The following is a 20,737-nucleotide window of genomic DNA, read 5'->3' on the forward strand; positions in this document are numbered from 1 at the left end:
TGCTGATCTGCCTACAAAGACACCATAACAAGCTGTATGACAAAGGTAGAACTGTATCACAAGGCTGCAAACTTGCTGATTTTCTTATATCTGAAGGGTCTTCCAAATATTATCTATTTGTGGGTACACATAAATATGTGGGCATACACACATATAAATATGTGAGCACACACACACACACACACACACACACACACACACACACACACACACACACACACACACACACACACACACACACACACACACACACACACACACACACACAGAACTTCCCACACACATATGTGTGTGTGTTGGGGGGGGGGTGAAGGTGTGTGTGCATGTGTTTATGTAGTGACATAAATGTAAACAACCATATGCTTCTTGCAATTCCTTATTTGAGTAACACTAACAAAACTATTTCTCAGTTAGATGCTATTTTCCCCTGAATCTAGTAAAATCTAGTAAAATTATTAAACCCAAGGCACTTGAGGCATTTGATACCATTTAGACTTATACAAATATATGAGCCTGCATATAAACATATAAATCATTAGATTTGTAACTGTTTTTTCTTCTCCATGACCATAAAAGAATTTGTCGTAAGGCACTCCATAGTTTAACAAAATGATTTTGTGCTGTAGATAACATTAGTATTGCAAGGAATTTAGTCTATCCATCCTGTATTTCACATTAGTGCTATTAAACATACTTTATTATTTAATACTGAGGTATTTTAAATGAAAACAGAGTTGCAACTGTTAAAAATGTATATTATTGCTTACTTCTGCTTCTATGAGGTAAAATAATGGCACTTTCAAATAGCCCTAGCAACAAGACTATGAATCTGAAATTCAGCAGAAGGATATAACTTGGGGATTAAATTGTACTGATCTAAGAACACATATAAAACTGCAAAACATCATATCCTTACACTAATTGCCTTGGAAATAATGAATAAAATTTACAACTTACAAATGTAATGCATAAATAATCTACCTAATCATTGTTACTGCAAGTTTTCTTTGAAACATTTGTAACTCTTCAAACATGGATTAAAGCATCAAATTGTTAATGGTTACAATGGTGTTAGTAATGATGTTCTTGCCTCTCAGGCAGTATTGATTTTAGCCTATCTTTCTACCAGCCATGTTATGGAAAATTCTCCTAAAATATTGCACTTCTGTTAATGACAGGACCAATAAAATAATTCCCTTAGAGCAACTGTGTCATTACATTTTCAGTTAGTTTTGCTTCTTTGGCTTTTTTTCTAGTTATATACTCCCCAGGCTGATGCAAGTAACAACATTTAAACTGTATTGGTACTTCCATTTACTTTCTCCGCAGATAGTAGGAAAGTAAAACAACTTGCATATTGTAGTAATACAAGTCTGTGCTGTTAGTGGAATTTAAACGATTTCCTCCACTGGAAAATGCATTGCGCAACATATCTGCATAGCTTCAGAAAGTAAATAAAATAAGTCTAAACGTTCAGTGCAATGCTGCCCTGCTTCCCTTCCGCACATGTATATGACAGTATTCCTTCCAATAAACCATAGTAGTAATGCCATTAGATAAATTTAAGTTATTAAAGGGAAAACCAGTATTTCTGCTGCACTTTCTCTCTAAACAGGGCATGTAATTTTCTTGGCAATATCCTTTTTTAAGTGCACTTTCTTTGTCAGTAAGATAAGCACTAATCATAATGCACAATGAATGTGGGCGGAGCAGTACCTCCCACCTGCTTTCTTTTATGTGAGCTTAGCATCTTGAAAGGTGAAAGGAAGCCATTAATGCACTGCATTGCAGCATGCCATACAAATTTATATCTTTAAAAAGTGGGTTTTTACAGGAATAAATTATTATGCAGCACAGAGCACATCCTGCTTTCATTATAAATATACGTTTAGAACTTGTGCAATAGGTACTCAGCTATATCAGTCTTTCAGATAAGTGCAATGGAATTATGAAAGCAAAACATAGGAATGCCTTAAAATAAAATTTCTGTCTGGGGGATACCCTTCTGTACACCTATAGGTGGCTTTATCCTTGCAATCCCCATATTAACTGTTCTTACTCTTAAGTTAGTGCATGCCAGGAGTAACAGCAGTTAGCATTCTTTCAAATCTAGTCTCATTACTGCATTATTCACAATGCCAGAATATGGAAAACTACTAATTATATTAGACAAAATCCCAGTTTTTGCCTTGTCCTTGACACCTTTGATTATATTAATGATGCACTCACATGCAAAAAAAGCAGGTATGGACACACACATGTGTGTTTATATGTATATATGTGCATGAATTTAACTGGTTTCTACAGAGTGAAACAATGTGGTAAAAGTAAATTTTGTTCTTAATCGCAAAATAAATATGTTCCTGAGAAGCATTTATTTTTATTTGCCATGGGTACCTATGAATATCTAGACCTCATGCAGGTTTATTTCATTATTGGTCATATTAAAAAACCAAGGCAGTTGAATCTGTTTGGTTTCTAAATACAAGCTGGTTAAAGCCAAAATCCCTAATTCCCTACCTGTTGCTCCTTAAAAGGTGTTACATAACTAAAGAAAATCGCTGTGCTATCGTTACAATAATTCTTGTGGTTTTAGATGTTTTGTGCTGGTATTCTCTGTGTGTGAAGAATAAATGTGTTTGGCATTAGAAATGAAGTATGAATACATGCATGTAGGCCCAAAGGTGCACCTGTCCAAATGAATATTTGTATGTCTAAATTGAAAGGAAAATTGGAAAGATAGCAACAGCACTGGTTAAGGCTGAAAGTAATGTAACAGTAGGAAGAGTTATGAAGGCTCACAGATTTATAGGAATGCCCTACCCAAGTATGTATGTGTCTCATGTCTTTTTTAAAAGCAAAACAGACATTTGAAAAGCACAGCTATTAATGTATCTTGGGTAGCATTTCGCACACCTTCTTACTCAGGCTGTGTTTTACAGAATGCATCTCTTGACATCTTTGTGTATTACCCTGACCATGTGAGGGGAGATCATTTCCTTATACGGCTTCATTGATTTGGACATATACCAAGACCTTTGTCTCTGTTAGCACTAAGAACATATACTTCATAGAACAGTGTCAAGGTCTTAAGGAGAAGCACAAACTACTGCTGCATTATTTCGGTATGTGGCAGCCGGCTGCATTTAGTATTTAGCCCTTCATTTTGATGTTGCAAAGAATCCCAAAGGAATTCTAGAACAAAAGTGGTTACATCTATGCCACAGGATTCTACCCTGTAGAACAACTACAATACAAAAGGTAGCAATTATTTTCATGTGATACTGCAAAGATCTCCAAAGGATTTCTAGAACAAAAGTGGCCCCATACATAAATGTTGCAGGATTCTAGAGGAGCAGATGATGCATTACAGCAGGTAGCAATTAACAATTTTCATTTGATGTAGCAAAGAACCCCAAAGGAATTCCAAAACAAAAGTGTCCCCATACAGGAATGTCATGATGCTGTATTTGAACAAATTATTTTTTTTCATGCATTCCCTTTTGTTGCAATACATGTTGAACAAATGCAATCACGTTTCTATAAAAAATAATAGAATTAATGCTAAAATGCATTTCCATTTAACAGACTGCTGTTACTCTGTTGGGCATTTCTCACATGACAGAATTAGGTAAGAAACAGTTAAGGCTGTAGAAAGTCAAAACTGATTTGACTGTTTTTTCTTTTTTTCTTATGTAAAAGGCTTGGCAAAACTGAAACACCAGCATTATCATTCCACTAGGATAATATAGTGCCAGTTACCAACTCAAGAACGCCTCAAGAATGTGAGTTCATTTTATTGACAGTCGAAAATGCTTAGCCTTCTGTATAGATGGAAGACAGTTGACTAGGACAGCGATCAACAGCATTAATTTGAAGAAAGCCTGTGTCCTCTGGCCCATTCCTCAGTGATTCTCCATAAAAACTTGGTGCTCCAGAAGGAATGTCATAGACTGCAAAAAAAAAAATGAATGAAACAGTTGTTAATGATCAATGAACATGTAGGAATATGTGCATAACTCCATATACTTAAATGACTTGTCTACCCAAAACTTGTATAAATAAGCAGAAGTGATGGAATGGATACTTTTCAACTTTCTTCACAGAGCAAAGCAGGTAAAGTGTGCCATACTGGTAAGGAAGCAGAGCAGAATGGAGACAACAATGGACAGGCATTGGGATACAGAAGAAGGAGGTTTACAAGCAAGTGGCTGCCCTTAGGGAAGATAAAGTACAAGGACCAGATGGATGCTGTCCCAGAATCCTCAGAAATCTCACCAGTGATTAACAGATCTTGTGACAGATATTTCATAAGATCACTTTATAGCACAGAAGCACCAGATCTGTAGAAGATAGTGTGTTTGGTACCCCTCATACAAGGGCAAGAGAGCAGAAAGAATGCAGGGAACTGCAGACACATTAGCTTAATAGCAATGGCAAAGAAAGACGTGCAGAGAGCCCTGAGGAAAAGGCAGGTTGTATTTCTATGGGATAACAGTGTCAGCATATGAGGACTACCTGGGTCTACATGAGTGAGGAAACAGGAATAAAGAAGGAGAGGCCATTCTAGACTTCTGTCTGGCAAATGGCTTGATGGTAGCCAACACATGGTTCAGAAAGAGAGACAGTCACAAGATCATGTACAAATGTGGCCAACATGCAACTCAGGTAGACTTCTTCCAAGTAAGAAAAGTACACTGGGGTAGAATCAGGAATTGCAAAGTCATCCTGAGTGAAACAGTCAGCCCACAGCATAAACCACTCATGGTCATAATCAGCTGCAAGCAGTGGTCAGAGAAAGTTCTAAGGTCAACAGAGACCAGGCTGAAGACCAGGAAGTTGACTGGAGAGAAAGCACAGCAGTTCAAGGAATTACTCAGGGTTCTACCACCTCAAGAAGAAGAGAAAATAGGTGGAGCTTTAGAAGAATGACAGCACCTCAAAACAGGATGTGTAAGTGCTACAGAACAGATATGTGGTCAAGCAAGTATGGAAATAATGTTCATAAGGAAAGCTGGTAGTGAAATGCAAAAATCCAGGTGGTCATAAAAAAAAAAAAAGGAGTGCCAGGAAAAAGTGGGAGATAGAAAGGACAGACCAGGCTAGAAAGGAATATTGGCTGGCTAACAAAGAGGCTAAGAGAAGAGTTGCAATAGCAAAGAACAAGGCATCAGAGGCACTCTACCAACTTCTGGAAAGTGACTCAGTGAATGGCATAAAGAAACTATATCAGGTTGCAAGGCAAAGACAGAAAGATAAAGAAAACAGACACCCTTCATAAGGGATGCCAGCAACAACTTGCTCACCACTCCACAGGACATTAAAGGCAGATGTAAGCAGTGCTTCCAGCAGTTTCTGAATGAAGAAAACCCCATAGAAGCTGTCCTATCCCAGGCACAGCCTATTGTAAGAAAAGAGGAGGAGCTCACCTTAGAAGAAGTAAGAACAGCACTAAGGAAATATTCAGTGGTCTGTTTGGTTTCGACACCATATTTCACTCTTTTGTGTGTGCAAGTTAAAGTGTCAGCTTTTTCGCAGTGCCACTAAGGAAAATTAAGTTGGAGAAAGCAGCAAGATCAGATGAGGTCACAGCAGATATGATCAAGATGTCGGCGAGATAGAAAAGAAACAGATCCTGATGGTACTCCTAGCAGTATGGAGAGAAAGACGTATCCCAAATGACTGGAGAATAAGTATACTAGTGCCATTGTTCCCAGGGGGGCATTCAGAACTGTGGACAGTTTAGAGGTATCAAACTCCTATCACACTGCGTGAAAGTCCTGGAGAGAGTGATATGCTAAATGAATACACAGAGTAGTAGAAAGTAAGATGGGAGATGAGCAAGTCAGATTCAGATCCAGATGCAGCACAACTGACTAGATGTTTGCAGTGAGAAAGATACTTCAGAGGAAGCTAGAAATGAAGAAAGAGTCCAACTGGGCATTCCTAGATTTGGAAAAAGCATATGACAAGGTCCTAAAAAAGATGATTTGGGCACTCCTGAGGTAGTACAAAGTTCTAGAAACATTGGTAGAATTAGTGCAAACTATGTACAAGGACCCAGTGACTTAAGTACATACAATGTTCAGTCTTACAGAGGGGTTCCCAGTGGGAGTGGGTGTGCATCAGGGTTCAGCTCTGAGTCCACTGCTGTCATACTGGTGATGGGCTACATTCACAAACAGATTAGAGGGGACAGATCAACAAAGATGCTGTATGCAGATGATGTGGCATTACAAGTAGACTCTCAGCAAGAACTTCAGCAATAGTTCAGGGAATGGAATGTAAAACTGAAGGGACATGGAATGAAACTGTGTACAGACAAGACAGTTGTTATGGCAGCAAAAGGGGGGAATCAGAAGAAGCTGAACGTTGAGATAGGAAGTAAAATAGTGGAACAGGTTAACAGCTTCAAGTATCTGGGAAGGGTGTTTGACAAGGGAAATCTGAATGAGGAGATCAAAGGTAGAGTCAGAGGGACTGTAGTCAACTGCACAGAGTGTCAGGGGTTAGTATGTGATAGAAGAATGCCAAAGAAGTCGAAAATGAAGGTGTACATAACAGTGGTGTGACCAGTGCTACTGCATGGTACACAAACGTGGGCAGTAAAGACAGAGCAGTTAAGGAAGTTAGAGGTGATGGAGATGAAGTGTCTGAGATGGGTGGTAGGATGCACACTGTGGGAAGGATGAAGAAATGATGACATAACAGCAGAAGCCAATGCAACTCAAACTGCAGAAAAGGTCAAAGAGAACAGATGACAGTGGTTCAAGCACATGTGCAGGAAAGCAGAAGACAATCTGGTGAAGAAGATTTGGGACAGACAGGAAGAAGGCAAGAGTAAATGAGGGTGTCTAACATTGTATGAGAGAAGACCTGTGACAGTCAGGCATGCATCTCAAAGAATGTTGGAGCGGTATTGAACAGAGAGAGATGGCAACAAGTCACACAACTCCCTGACCCCATGTAGAAAATGGGAAAAAGAAGTTTGATGATGATGATAATGAACGGTGTCCAGGACAGCAAACAACTTGGGTTTATGGTCAGAATAAGCTGCCATTCAAAACTGATCCCACTGAATGACTGGGTTACGGATGAATTTGACAGGGAAGTATCTGTGGACATAATCTACTTGGACTTCAGCAAGTGCTTGGCTTGATTCTACTCATAAACTTGACAGAAAAATTAGAGATGTCAGGAGCAGGGCAAAGGGTGAGGAACTGCATAGCTGCATGCTTAAATTGTAGGATACAGAGAGCTGTGGGGAAAGGTTAAAGGTCAGGGGAAAAGGAACTTAAACAGTGGAGTACTTCATGGTCAGTCTTGGGCTCAACGTGTTTATGTCAGACATACTTGAGGGAGCAGAGAACAGGATCAAACTCCTTACTAGTGGCATAATGCTAGGTGCAACAGTGGAGAATGGCGCTAGCAAAGAATATGGAAAGCTGAACTAAGTAGGGAGGAAAGTGGCAGCTGAAGTTCAGTGGAAATAAATGTAAAGTGCTGCTCTTAGGCTATAACCAGCATGGTATGAAATATTAGATATAAAATTGGAACTGATACAATAGAGCTGGAGAATACTATGGGGGTACTGACCATACATGTACTGGACCAGAACAGAGTGAGAGAGCAGTGGCAAAAGCAAACAGAATACAGAACTGTGTCCTAGCAGAATAAATTCCATAAGACAATAGGTAATACTTCCACTCCAGTGCTTTGGTCAGATAAAACCTGGAGTAGTATGTGCAATTCTAGAGGCCATATAAAGATGAGTGCAGTAGGCTTTTGGAAGAAATCCAGAAGAAAGATACCAGAAATATTTGTAAAATGGAAGGGAAGGAATATAACCAGAGGCTGGAAAAGACAGAGCTCTTACATGAAAGCAGAAAATATGGGTGGGTTGGGAATCCTGTTACATGAGATTGTATCAGGCAAATGTGAACGGGCTTTTCTGAACAGGAATGACAGAGGGGGAGGGGGAGGAGGAGGAAGCAAAGGCAACAGATTATAGGATCTAACTGCTTCTTGGAATTTAAAAAAAGTATGTTTACACAGAGGAGGCTGTGGACCCATGAAATGGACTAATGAAGTAGATGGTGGAGAGGGAATACACTAAGGCATTCCTGAATGCATAGGAAAGAAAGAAAAATTATAAGTTGGAAAACAGATGTGGAGGGCAGGTAGTACACTAAATGCATTTAAAGGGTAGACTAGAAAGTTTTATTGTCTACTGCTGTTAAGCTAATATGTTATTCAAATTTGGAAACATGATTTTTGTACACCCATTTCAGTACCATCACATATTCATGCAAAGGTGTCAGAATCACATTCTGCCTACTACAGTGAACATTTTATTTTATTTTTAAAAAACCAGTGCTCATGCCAGAGTTCCCTTTGCAAAAGGTAACTGTCTGTTTATCCATTCACATGAGAAGGCTAATGAGAAAACAACAAAACTGGAAGTGGGATCTTTAGGAAAGGGTAGGAGCAGATTGCATAGAAAAAAGGGAAATTGTTTGAACAATACATGTAGAAAAATGTGTTGGAGGGAGAGTGAGTTTTAAGGGAAGGCAGTAATTGATCAATTTATGTAATGCTGGATTGCTGATAATTATACAAAAGAATATATGTGCTGTATAATGTTTGTAACTGGGAACTTGTTAATATGGTTTGTTTTCTTTTATATAAATGTATGTTTGCCCATGTCTTAAGTGCTAATTCAATAAAGGTGTTAAAAGTGTCAAGAAGTCAAAAAAGTAATACACTTAGCGGATATTGGTGGAGACTTATTGATCACGAACCAAATTCCTTTCTTCACCAAAATATATTTTTTATCAAATGGTAATAAACTTGCACAGGGAAATAGGTTTGTGTTCCCCAGGCTTAAACACTAATGAACTCACAGTAAAGGAGTTATGTGTTACAGATGGGATCGATTCACAGCAAAGGAAAAAAAGATATGTTGAGTCCCCCCCCCACGTTTTTTTTTTTTTTTTTTTAAATTGCAAGACATACTGGCAGAAAAATTGTAGATTTAGTCATTCACTCTTCACTCATTCATTCTTTAGTACCTATTCAACTGTTCAAGCAGTTAACAAAATAAACCATACAACTGCACAATACAGCTAGCACTCCCTGCAAAAAGTGTTTAATTGACTTTTGCTGTATTTTTCATGGGCTGTTGATTGAACATTTGTGATCAATGACTTGCAATTTGATATTTTGTGTTTGTAATAAAGGGGCATTCATCTATATATAAACACACATATATCCATATCTATATATCTATATATCTATGTGCATATATATATATATATATATATATATCAATCATAAAATTAATACTTTGGCAAGTAATCAAGCACAAATGTTCAATTACCAACCGATTAGAAATACAAAAAAACAAATTAAAACATCCCGTTTTCCAGGAAGGCATGCCCTCCTAACCCCCACAGCATATACCAACTTCAAAATTACAATACAGTGGGGAAAGGACAAATTCCCTGACCCCCCACTGTACTGCAAACCCTCACAGAAAAAAGAGCGGATATATGCTATCAGCTGCTTTTTGATCAGCTGTACCAGCTTTTGTCCTGCCACCCTTCTCATGGAATCTGATAGAAACCTGAAGGGATTTACCCACAGAATTATGGCAGAATTCTACTGAAGCGACAAAGTAGTTAGAAACAACTTGTTGCCATACTAGGATCACAGCGTGTTTGATGGAATCAAACAAATAGTTGTTTCCACTGTCTGAAGTATTTGGCATTTAAAGTACATGCAAACAAATGTCATTTCAATTCTGTTCAATTCAGAAAATGCCTGCGGACTTGGACAGAAGGAAATGAGCTACACCTTTTGGTTTAAGGTGTGCCTGCGTGATCTTAGTCTTAAAAGAAATGTTAGTGGAAAGGGACACACTATTGTTAATAAATAACAATAAATACAAGTATAAAAATGTAATCAATCAAATCATATTACAACAGTTTTAATACTCACAAATATCAACTACTGTAACTTATATTTATCAAACGTATGCCACTATATAGTCAACACAATACTTCAGGATTAGAATTATTTTAATTTACTTTTATTGTAAGTTCTTGTCTAATCCTACGTCTCTGTTTTGCAAGTGCTGTTTTAGATTACTCTTATTATTTTGCATTAGTGTATGACATTGTATAGCATTGGTGTGGAGCTTTTTTCCCCAGGCCCTCCACCGAGAAGGGATTTTTGCCTAATCAGACTTCTGTGGTCAACAGATAGAAATAAATAATACATATAATTTATGGAAGTGTGTGTAAGGTTCTGAGCACACAAAAGCTTGAATTCTGCTATCCTTATGACTGAAGTGGTTGTCAACAACATGATTCTCTTGCAAGCAGGAGAATAAATGTATGCTCACTTAGAAGGAGCTCATTTTTAAGCATGGACAGTTTTCTATTACAAACTTCAGATCAGGTGGCCATCTGGATGAAGTCCCTATTTGGCCCCTAAACCCCTGAATCTCTAAATATTCTAAATTCAACATCGCATAACCTTAAGTGTGAGTAGAAACTTCCTAATCATCAGTGTTCTGTGATCTTGCTCTATTAAATAGTTCTTTGTCAATAAAATATGATAATTGGAACTAGTTAAATTTTTACTTCAGCAGAGAAAGAGTTGATGATCAACAAGGAACCAAAGAGGAATTTGAAGGGGCTGACTTGCTATTTTCTTATGGCTGAAGATCCAAGATTGCCTTGGCAAAAAGGGTACAATAAGGATCTGGTGATTTTTTTTTTTTTGCTCTTTTGTGCATATGTTTTTAAAGGAGATGTACTAGAAATTATGTGCAAGTCAGTTTTATCCTGATGTTGTTGACATAATTGTTGGTTCTGGTTTACAGCATGATAACTGAAAGTTTTCTTGGAATACAGAAACAGGTCACAGTCCAGCTGTCAGCAAATAACAGTCAGTTGTTGAAAGATGATGACGATGCTATTCATGACCTAAATGACCATCCGCCCAGAATTTTGTGCTAGAAAACTGACCATGCCTGGAATACAAAATAGTTCAAGATGATGATTCAGGAACAGTGCTACCCTACATACCTTTAGAGTTATGCAGCTTATATGATAAGCCCTTGAGCCCTTTTTATATATGTGCCTCATTATGATATAGTCATTCCATATGTAATGCACTAGTGTGATATTGTCAATGTTTATCTATAGAGCTTATGGAGGTAGGCATTTAAGAACAATTTTATTTTAAAGGGGCCCCTCTAACATTCCTTTTAAGTTGATTAGTTGATTAGTTGATTGGTTCTTTACTTGCAGTGGACATCAGATTTCCTAAACTGTTAGATAGTCTAGGTGCAAATATCAGTCAATGACTGATGTATCTGTAGTCAGGATCATAGTAAGCTGTATTACAGGGAAACAATTTTCTGAATTTTGGTAAACCACATCCATTATATTACATCATTTATTAAGGAAGATGTTAGTGGATACTCCTGGTCTAGTGGATCAACTGCATGATTCTGAAGATTCAGCAGTTAATATTACAGTGTATTCATATGAAGTCTAACATTTTAACTATCACAATACTGACTAAAGTATAACAATGATGTTTTGAACTATCACAATACTGACTAAAGTATAACAAATAATGTTTTGAACTATCACAATACTGACTAAAGTATAATAAATAACGTTTTGAACTATCACAATACTGACTAAAGTATAACAAATAACATTTTGAACTATTACAATACTGACTAAAGTATAACAAATAACATTTTGAACTATCACAATACTGACTAAAGTATAACAAATAACATTTTGAACTATCACAATACTGACTAAAGTATAACAAATAACGTTTTGAACTATCACAATACTGACTAAAGTATAACAAATAACATTTTGAATTATCACAATACTGACTAAAGTATAACGAATAATGCTGGAACAATCTTCAATGAAAGACTGATGTGAAACATTTCCCACTGAAACAAGAGGATCATGTCCTGCACTCTTTATCAGGTCAGAAAGATAGTCTGTGTTGTACTAAAGTGAGGACTGCTTCTAGAAACATCTTTCTCAGTAATGGAAACCAGATCTGGTTGCTTCAGATCAATTATTAACTGCAGTATCCAGAAGAAGAGTCACCAACGCATAACAACCCATGTTAGTTAACTACTGAGCTAATCCTGATTGAATCAATCCTCCAGATAGGGTTAAATATACGAATCTGTCAACCTTGATGCCATTGTGAAAGGGGCTAAACACTTGGTGAACACTATGTAAACTTATTACACCAAGCCATGGAAGTGAAACCTAAAAATTATGTTTCTAAATTAGAATGTGAGAAATTTTCTATAGGAGGAGAGGAGATGATATGCCAGTAAGTCAGTATATTTCTCATCCAGAATTTCTACTCCTACTGCCAGAAACAGGAGAAGAAGTGACTGAAGTGTTGTCAGTTTGGATTTCCTGACTTTTAAGTACATGACCTATCAGGATAGATCCAAAATGGGTCTTCATGTCCAAGTGACCCTATCTGAAATGAAAGAAAGAAACTTTGAATATCACTTCATGAAATGAAAAGTAGAAGGCACATAATGTATTACCATGTTTTGTAGCATTTTTCATAATACAGGCTTTGCTTTGGTCATCAAAGATGTTGAAACTCTTAGAATGATTTCACGAAGAGGCTTTGAAAGGGACTGTTTTGTAACCTGACTGCGAAACATGTTTTAGCCACTAATTCAAGAACATTTTGTTCTTCTTGGTTTGCTAATGAGGCATCCTTTGCTCCACTGAAAGGTCATTAAAACTGGGCATGGTATAACAAGGTTCATGAGAAAGGGGCAAGAAGAAAGCACCCGCTACTGAATTGTAGGAATAAAGAAAGAAGCATTTCAGAAGAACTGTCCCTACTGCTATTTTAACAATACTGTTTGTGCAGTCTTTTTGGAGACTATACCTAATCCTGGAAATCACCGTGTCTGCCTTTCTGACAATAAACTAGTAGAGAACTGACTTTTACTTATTTTCTTTTAAAATTAAACTTCTAGGCTTTCCATATAAATTAAGACAAAGGTTCTATAGAAACGTCTATATAATTGTTCATACAGGGCAGGCCTTTGGTCATCTGATGCTCTAGGCAAAAGCGTTCCACAGTGCCCCCCACACCATCCACATCCTGATCTACCTACACCATCCAGATTACTGAAAAAGTGCCTCTGCTAGAACAGCGCCCTAGACAGACGCTTAGTTGGCTTATGCCTAAGGCTGTCTATGTACTCCTATTCTGCTAAGTACTGCAGTACTCATTTAGTTTAGTGAATCATCTTTCAGTTAATCATAATCCAATCAGCCCACATCTCCTTGAATTGGCTCTCATCTACATTTTTTAACTTATATCAATGTTTTTTGCCAATATCATTGTTTATGAGTCCCATAATGATGGGTTCCATTGTACAGATAAGGCTGGTAAGGCTTATTGGTCTATAATTCACAGGATCAGTGTTTCTCTATACCTCTTCCATAAAAGCAGTTGAGTGACTGAGGCTAATAAGATTCAGGGCCAGGTAAGTAAGACAGTGCTTTAAAGAGACGCACCCTGGCTCATTATCATGACCCATACAACTACTGTTTTTTGCCTCAGAGAATGCCTTTGGAACTTGCACAGATGTGATCTTTGTTGGGGTACAGATTTTAATTCTTATGAGGGAAACTGGGGACTAGACAGAGAGAACTCTGAACTAAGTTTATCAGCTAGCATGTTGGCTACATCCCCAGCGGGTGGCTGGGTGTCATTGCATTGCCTGGTATTCTTCCCAACGATTCTGACATGGCTGCAAAAAGGGCTTATGGTTCACAAAGGTGGTGATTTTCAGTTCATAATTCACCTTGGCAGGTTTAATTTTGCTTATAAGTTCATTTAACCTTCTTGAGTTCAGTTTTGAAGCATAGGGCTTTCATTGTATTCCAAAGGACAAAAAGATTTTTATTTTCTACTGTTATATAGAATTTTTGTACTGTAGCACCAACATTTAAGTTTGTTCCTAAACTTAACATTGTATTTGTGTCATACTGGGACTGATGTCTTAAAACAGGCATTAAAGTAAGAATAAAAACTACCAAGAAATGTAGAGGTGTTGGTTACTGAGTCTTGGGGGGGGGGCACTTAAATCACTTCAGGTTATCAGCTAGCTTCAGTAAGTCTGCCTCTAAAAAATCCCTAAAGATAGTCAGCTTTTGTGCCTATTTTGGGTTGGGTCCTAATTGTGAAAAACACTGAATGATGGTCGGATCTGATCAGTGATGGAGTAGCTATACCACTGGTAGGGGAGTGTGCAATCTGGTGTAGAGAGTCTGCACTAATGAAATCTAGGATGAACTGTGCATGTGTGTGTGTGTGTGTGTGTGTGTGTGTGTGTGTGTGTGTGTGTGTGTGTGTGTGTGTGTGTGTGTGTGTGTGTGTGTGTGTGTATATGTGTGTGTGTGTGTGTGTGTGTGTGTGTGTGTCTGTGAGTGCATCCGTAAGCAGTATGCATCATCCAATTTTTGGATGAATAGTTGAAATCTCCAAGGAAATATTGTTAATTTGTGCCTCTTTGGTCCTCTTCAAAAGGAACCTTGACGATTGGATGGGAGAAAGGAAATTCATCCCAGGGATCACGTCAGTCGCCCTGCTAGACAGGGGTCCAGGGAAGTAAATAGTGTGGGAAGAAATAGCCAGGGAATTGTTATGGCTAGGCTTGCATAGATAGGCCCTAGGGCTGATAGCCTAGTACCAACCTATGAACCTATGAATTTCATTTGTGATGGAGTCTAGCATAGTTAGGTATACCTCATGGATTTTGAGTGTCAGTTGACTAGGATATGATGAGGGATCTTCTTGATAGTTACTAAGATGTGGAATAGTTCAAGGTCATTATCTTGCTGTAGAAGACTGTATGCAATGGAACTGTAGAGGAATAGGAAAACACCATCACAGGTAGTAGCAATGCACTCAGTAGAGCTGTTGAACAGCTGTTAGGCAGGGTATCATCATAGGAAGGGTGCATTATTGCTGTATTGGAGCCATGTTTTAGTGATGATGCAAATGTCAATATTTTCTATTATCAGGAGGACTTGTATGGATGGCAGTATCTTAATAAGTCTTCTAGCACTAAACACTACTTTTATACTGTCCTGATTTGGCTTGGCTAGACTGATTGATGAAGTACACTGATATTACTTAAAAAGGCACTATGGGGTTGGCAAAGTTTTGGCCAATATAAAAATGCACTGGAAAGAGAGCTACAGGCTATACCTAGCAAAACAGGTGGGACTATCAACTTTTTCCTTCCTGACTAATACATCTTGGCCCTTTTTGGAATGAAACCAATAGCTAAGACAGTTGTTGAAGTCACTTATATTTTGTTTATATTGTGGCATCATTCTGAGTAAAGGTTGAATGGTGTCCAATACCAGCTACATACAACCTTACACACACCAGATCTTTTTTTGTATAATCCAGGCAGTTGCTTCTGAATTCACTAACACCCAAATGACAACATCCATATCAGATGTTAACCCAGGATGAAGGGAACTGAGTGCCCGATTGGCATGTCATATCTTGGCACTTTTGAAGCAGATCACTTTTTTGTTTATTCCTGCAAGTGGCGCATCTGTGTGTCTCACTAAGGAGACACCTATGACTAGAGCATTTCTGTCTACAGCGTTTGCCCAAGAAGCTTTACAACTTATAACTTTTATCATTGACATTAGACTTTGCTAAAACAAATTCTTTATCTAGGACTAGGGCTTGAACTATTGCTCATTATCTTTAGATTCAGCATATCTGTTTCTACATTTATAATAATTAGAAATTATACCTTTTTGTGAAAACACAATCTCATTGAAGGTTTTCAAGGTTCTACTGTATTGGTATCTTATTAAAGTCACAGCCCAGTTATGAAGTACAGAGGCTGTAAAGTTTTAGAGCAACTCAGTCTCATTAGAAATATCCATAGTTCCCCATTTAAAATATTCTTCCATCAGTATAATGTAGGCATTAAACTTAGCATCTTCTGGAGGCATTAGGTCATTACCTTCATCTAAACAAGACAGTAGAAAAATTAGAGTAAGAATCAGTATCTATGTAAACTACAGCTGGGAATAATGGGAAAGAGAAAAAAAACTTTTCTGTAAGCTTTAGACAACCAAAACTAAAATCAGACTTCTTTCTAACCATTATTTTAATAAACGTATGACAATAACATTCCATTGAGTGGATTGTAAACAGCTTCACAGTTTTTTTCTCAAGGACTCAAAAGCAGCAGTTGACACAATAGCTATATTATAAAACTTTTTTTGCACTACATGACTTGCCCTTGATATTGCTTCCCCTTTATATGTATTCTGTGATTTCATAGTACTTTTTTTGTTCTGGCAGGGAGCTTATTTTCTTATGTTTCTATATTCTGCCTTCATAAAACTACCAGATTTATTTTCTTTTCCCCAGATGATATGATGTGTTTATTTCCTGGCTGATAATTTTTGAAGTCACACATTCATGTCTATCCCTAAATCAGATAAAATTGAACACCACCAAAACCCAGGCCTTGTCAGCTTACACAGTTCTGAGGGATTTCTCTGCCTTACCTCTTTCCAACAGTATAATGTACTGTGATAATAAGCTTGAATTTGTTAATAAGATGTGAAACTGGTGTTAATCTAGACTATAGGCTAACATTATGAGACCAGGTGATGGCTGTAGTGGTTTTCTTGTTTGCATTTTTAAAACGTATCAAGGATTAAACACTTGATATCTCAATCTAAGTTGTTGCTCATGCCTTGGTCTCTTTCATATTTCATTACACTATCCTTTAACTAGCACTTCCAAACACAGAGATGGAACATTTACAGATGATGCTGAACACTGCAGTTAAGTTACATACTGGTACATTATGTTAGCAGCAAATTATGCCTGTTCTGCATTACCTCCATTGGCCTCTTCTTTGCTACAGGATCATCATCATAGATCTTAGTGTCCATTTACTTGTCCACATATGATATGGGCTGTGATGATGTGAGGTAGTGCCAGCTATGCCAGGAGAAGTAGGGCAGTGGATGTGCAACATATGACAGCATAGCTGGAGTTTTATAAAGAACTATATGTCATTTGTATATCAGACTGATTTGTACAGGTGCTTGCATTTAAAATGTATTTGTAATGCTGTTTGTGTTAAAAATGTACCAACAGTGAATCCTGCTGGACAGAAAAGAAATACACCTGCATGTCAGACTGTATTGTAACTGTTCAAATTAATATATTGTGACAGAGAATACTGGAAGAGAAGAGGTTAATCTCTGTCCAGATAACTTTAAAAAAATAGTCTGGAATTAAATTACCTGATAGGCCATAAATATTGTATTTTACAGTTCTGATTGCTGCCAGAGACAAAATGTATGTGAAAACCAGGACTAAAAATCCTACTATATTGTCCTTAGGGGTGAACTAATTGCTACGCTGGAAGGGTGGAAGTTTTTTAAATGGTTTTATAGCTTCCAGATGCTATAACACATCTTAGCAAAGCTCTATGTGTGTGTTATGACACCTATGTGCTAGATTCTGGTTCAATTTCTAGTAAAGGGGGGTAGTGTGGGAACCAGAAGTCAGATGACCACATTTATATGATGTCATTCTGTAATCCAGCACTGAAATGATGTTTTAATATTAGATGAGACAGAGGTATCAGGGCAGTCTGTTTTTCAAACATGACTGCGGTGGTGGTGCTGTGGTAGCGTTGTCGCCTCACAGTAAGACACTGTCTGGTTCGATTCTCAGCTAGAGCGTCTTCTGCATGGAGACATGCGTGAATGGGCGTACCTTGGTTGAAGGTTGTGCGTCAGAGCTGGCAACTCAGCACGTAAAAATCTACTGCCAATCATTAGCGGACCGGAGTTCCGCTGTGGGCAACCCCTAACCAGGAAAAGCCGAAAGACAGAACAACAACAAAGAAGGATCACTCATGCATGTCATCTTGTCTTGCTTTAGTAAGTAACCAGGGAAAGTAATTCTTTAGATCAGTCAGGAAAATATAGTGAGATTAGTTAAGTACTGTTTTTCTGTATCTGTGTGAATCTATCCATCTGCATTATTTTTAATATTTCCTGTGATTGAAATTCTGGTGTTTATTGTAAATATATATTTAGTATTTTCATGTTCTTTTATTATTTATTATTAAATATATTTAACTTTTCATTTTAGCTGATCTTTTAGAGAATATTTTAACCTTTGAGAGTACTTATATTTATTTGGTGACACTATGGCCGCTTCTGAAAGCCTTGCTGCATTGGTCAAATACTACCATTTGTATTAGTATTAATTTTCCTCAGTATAATTGGGTACCCTTGTAACAGCCTTAGAGTAGCTGGCTTTGCAGTGTTCTGGTGGCAGTGCCTACCTTATAGTCTGAGCAGAGGAGGCATAGCTGGTAAAAGTGTGCCAGCCATTCCTAGATGTGTGTGTGTGTTCTGTGTGTGAAAATCAAATCTTAAAGAGTGTGTGTGTCAGCTACTTAGAGCAATGACACAGAGCACTGGTATTACAGAGAGGGTGGTGGAGGACTTGGCTTGGAACACTCGGCTGAGGACTCAAATCTACAGCTGTGATCAGACATGGGTATTATTTGGGGCCTGGTGAGAGAGAGGAAAACCCAGCCCCAGGACAGGAGTGTGTTCCCTGTGTGCTCTTAACTCATTCCCTCCAGTACATCTCTTTTGAGTGTGCACCTTTAACTCACAGTGGGCGTGGCTTGAGCCTTTACAAATGAAGTTATCACCTTACAATTCTAACAAATACTCACTGACATAGGATATATCAATACAATTGTGTTTGCTATCATGTATGCTTCAAGATAAGATATTCTGATACCTTGTATGTAGCATGGTTTTGGAATTATTAATGTACATATGAACAAGCAATATTTGATGCCTAGACGTGCAGTAGGAGGTAACTGCAGATGCACCTGGGGACGTCAAATTGTGCTTGGTGCAGAGAGTTGCATCTGGACATACTGTGTGTATCTATTTCTGTTCCAAGTGAACATCCCTTAACAGTATCTGTGATGAGGATTGAGACTCTGTGATCACTGGCGCAAAGCAGGGATGTCATATGGGCCACTGTTACATAAAGGAGCTTGTTGTGCAAAATGCCCTATATGGATTTTGCTCTTGGCCTCTGAGGGGCTGCGGACAGTTCCATGGGTCCATTCTGAAACCACTGGGTTTCATACAGTTATATTACTAATAGTCACATGATTATTTTGATTTCTAATTTGTGAAGGTTAAATATATTAACAGAAAAGTAATGTCAGCTGGTGTTGCAAATCATGTGGGAGGTAAATTTGGTTATGATTAATTCCTTAATACAGGGGAAGGTGAAGTTACTTTAGCCTGGATCATTAAAATAGGTAACTCTGAGCTGTTTCCCAAATACAATTAGGTTGTTTTATTTTTTTTACAATGCTCTAACTTTTGGGAGCTATTTTACTAAAAGATTTTTTTACCTGCTGCTAAAGTGTAATGGGATCTGGACAGCTGGACACCATCCTGGATTTGCAGAGACCACTCTGAATTTCTTATTTGGAGATTTTGGTTTAGATGGGGCAAACATTTCATTGAAGGGCTTACATGTTACTGAACTGAGAAAAAAAAATGATCAAGCTGATACTGACAGCCACTTTGTTTTATCTAAAGCTAAAGAATGCTGATATGTGACACTTTATAAAGACTACAGGTATTGGGGATCAGTGCTACAGTAATTGCAGAGGACATCTTTAGCTGCATTTGACAGAGATCAAATATCAATATAATTGCGTTTGCCATGATTTATGCTTTAAGATGAAATCTTCTGATACCTTGTATGAAGCATGGTTTTGGAATTATTAATGCAAATATGAACAAGCAATATTTGACACCTAAACACATCAGTAGGAGGTAACTGCAGAAATAATGCCTGAAGGTGCACTTGGCTGTAATGAGTTAAGGCGATAAAATAATACAATTTTAAAAAGCAAGGTGGATAGCTGGAGGAGGAAGATGTGGTACATTGTTTATTTATTTATTTTTTGCTGCAAAATGTTGTGCATGATTGAAAAAAAGCTCTCCAAAAATACATTTGGGGCAAAAACAGTCATATAATTTAAGATTACATGGAGCAGATATTGTTTAATTATAAAGACATATTGAGAAAATCATACATTTATTTTATTTATTTTATTTTGCATTTGTTAGCCAGAGTAGAGCACTGATCACACTGGATCTATTTTAGTCTCAGCCCACAGTAAACACAACAGATACATGACATTATCTACAGAGTGAATGACAACATGCAATATACATACGTGTATTATATACAAAGTGAATGTCAGAGCTGGTTTGAGGGTATAAAGGCAATAGATAACTAACATTATTTACAGAGTGACTGACAAAACAGTAGATATCTGAGTCAATACAGTGAAAGAATTACAACAAAAAGCAGAAAGAGAACTTATAACGTAGAAGGAAGTAAGATAGGAAGAGGTTAAGTTGTATGACAGAGAGAACATCTGTATTTTCCTAGAGTCTTGTATTGTGCTTTTAGTTTTCTTGAAAATATGGTAAGATGAATGATTGTTAATAAAAGAAGGGAAAGATTCCTACAGTTTGGGACCAAGGACTGAGATAACAGCGATTCATTCACTGAAGTCTAGATT

The 20,737-nt window shown here is 37.6% G+C and overlaps 1 protein-coding gene across 1 annotated transcript in view; it reads right to left on the reverse strand.

The window, feature by feature from the left end:
• Positions 1-248: 248 nt before the first annotated feature.
• Positions 249-20,737, reverse strand: part of GLIS3 (GLIS family zinc finger 3) — a 1,687,591-nt gene continuing 1,667,102 nt past the window's right edge. Inside the window, exon 12 of the mRNA XM_044061079.1 lies at positions 249-3,953. Coding sequence (XP_043917014.1) covers positions 3,817-3,953 — 137 coding nt within the window. The 3' untranslated portion in view covers positions 249-3,816. The remainder of the gene's footprint in view (positions 3,954-20,737) is intronic.

The sequence above is a fragment of the Protopterus annectens genome, chromosome 2.part0, assembly GCF_019279795.1.
Source record: "Protopterus annectens isolate FY-2018-M chromosome 2.part0, PAN1.0, whole genome shotgun sequence".
Taxonomy (NCBI): Eukaryota; Metazoa; Chordata; order Ceratodontiformes; family Protopteridae; genus Protopterus; species Protopterus annectens.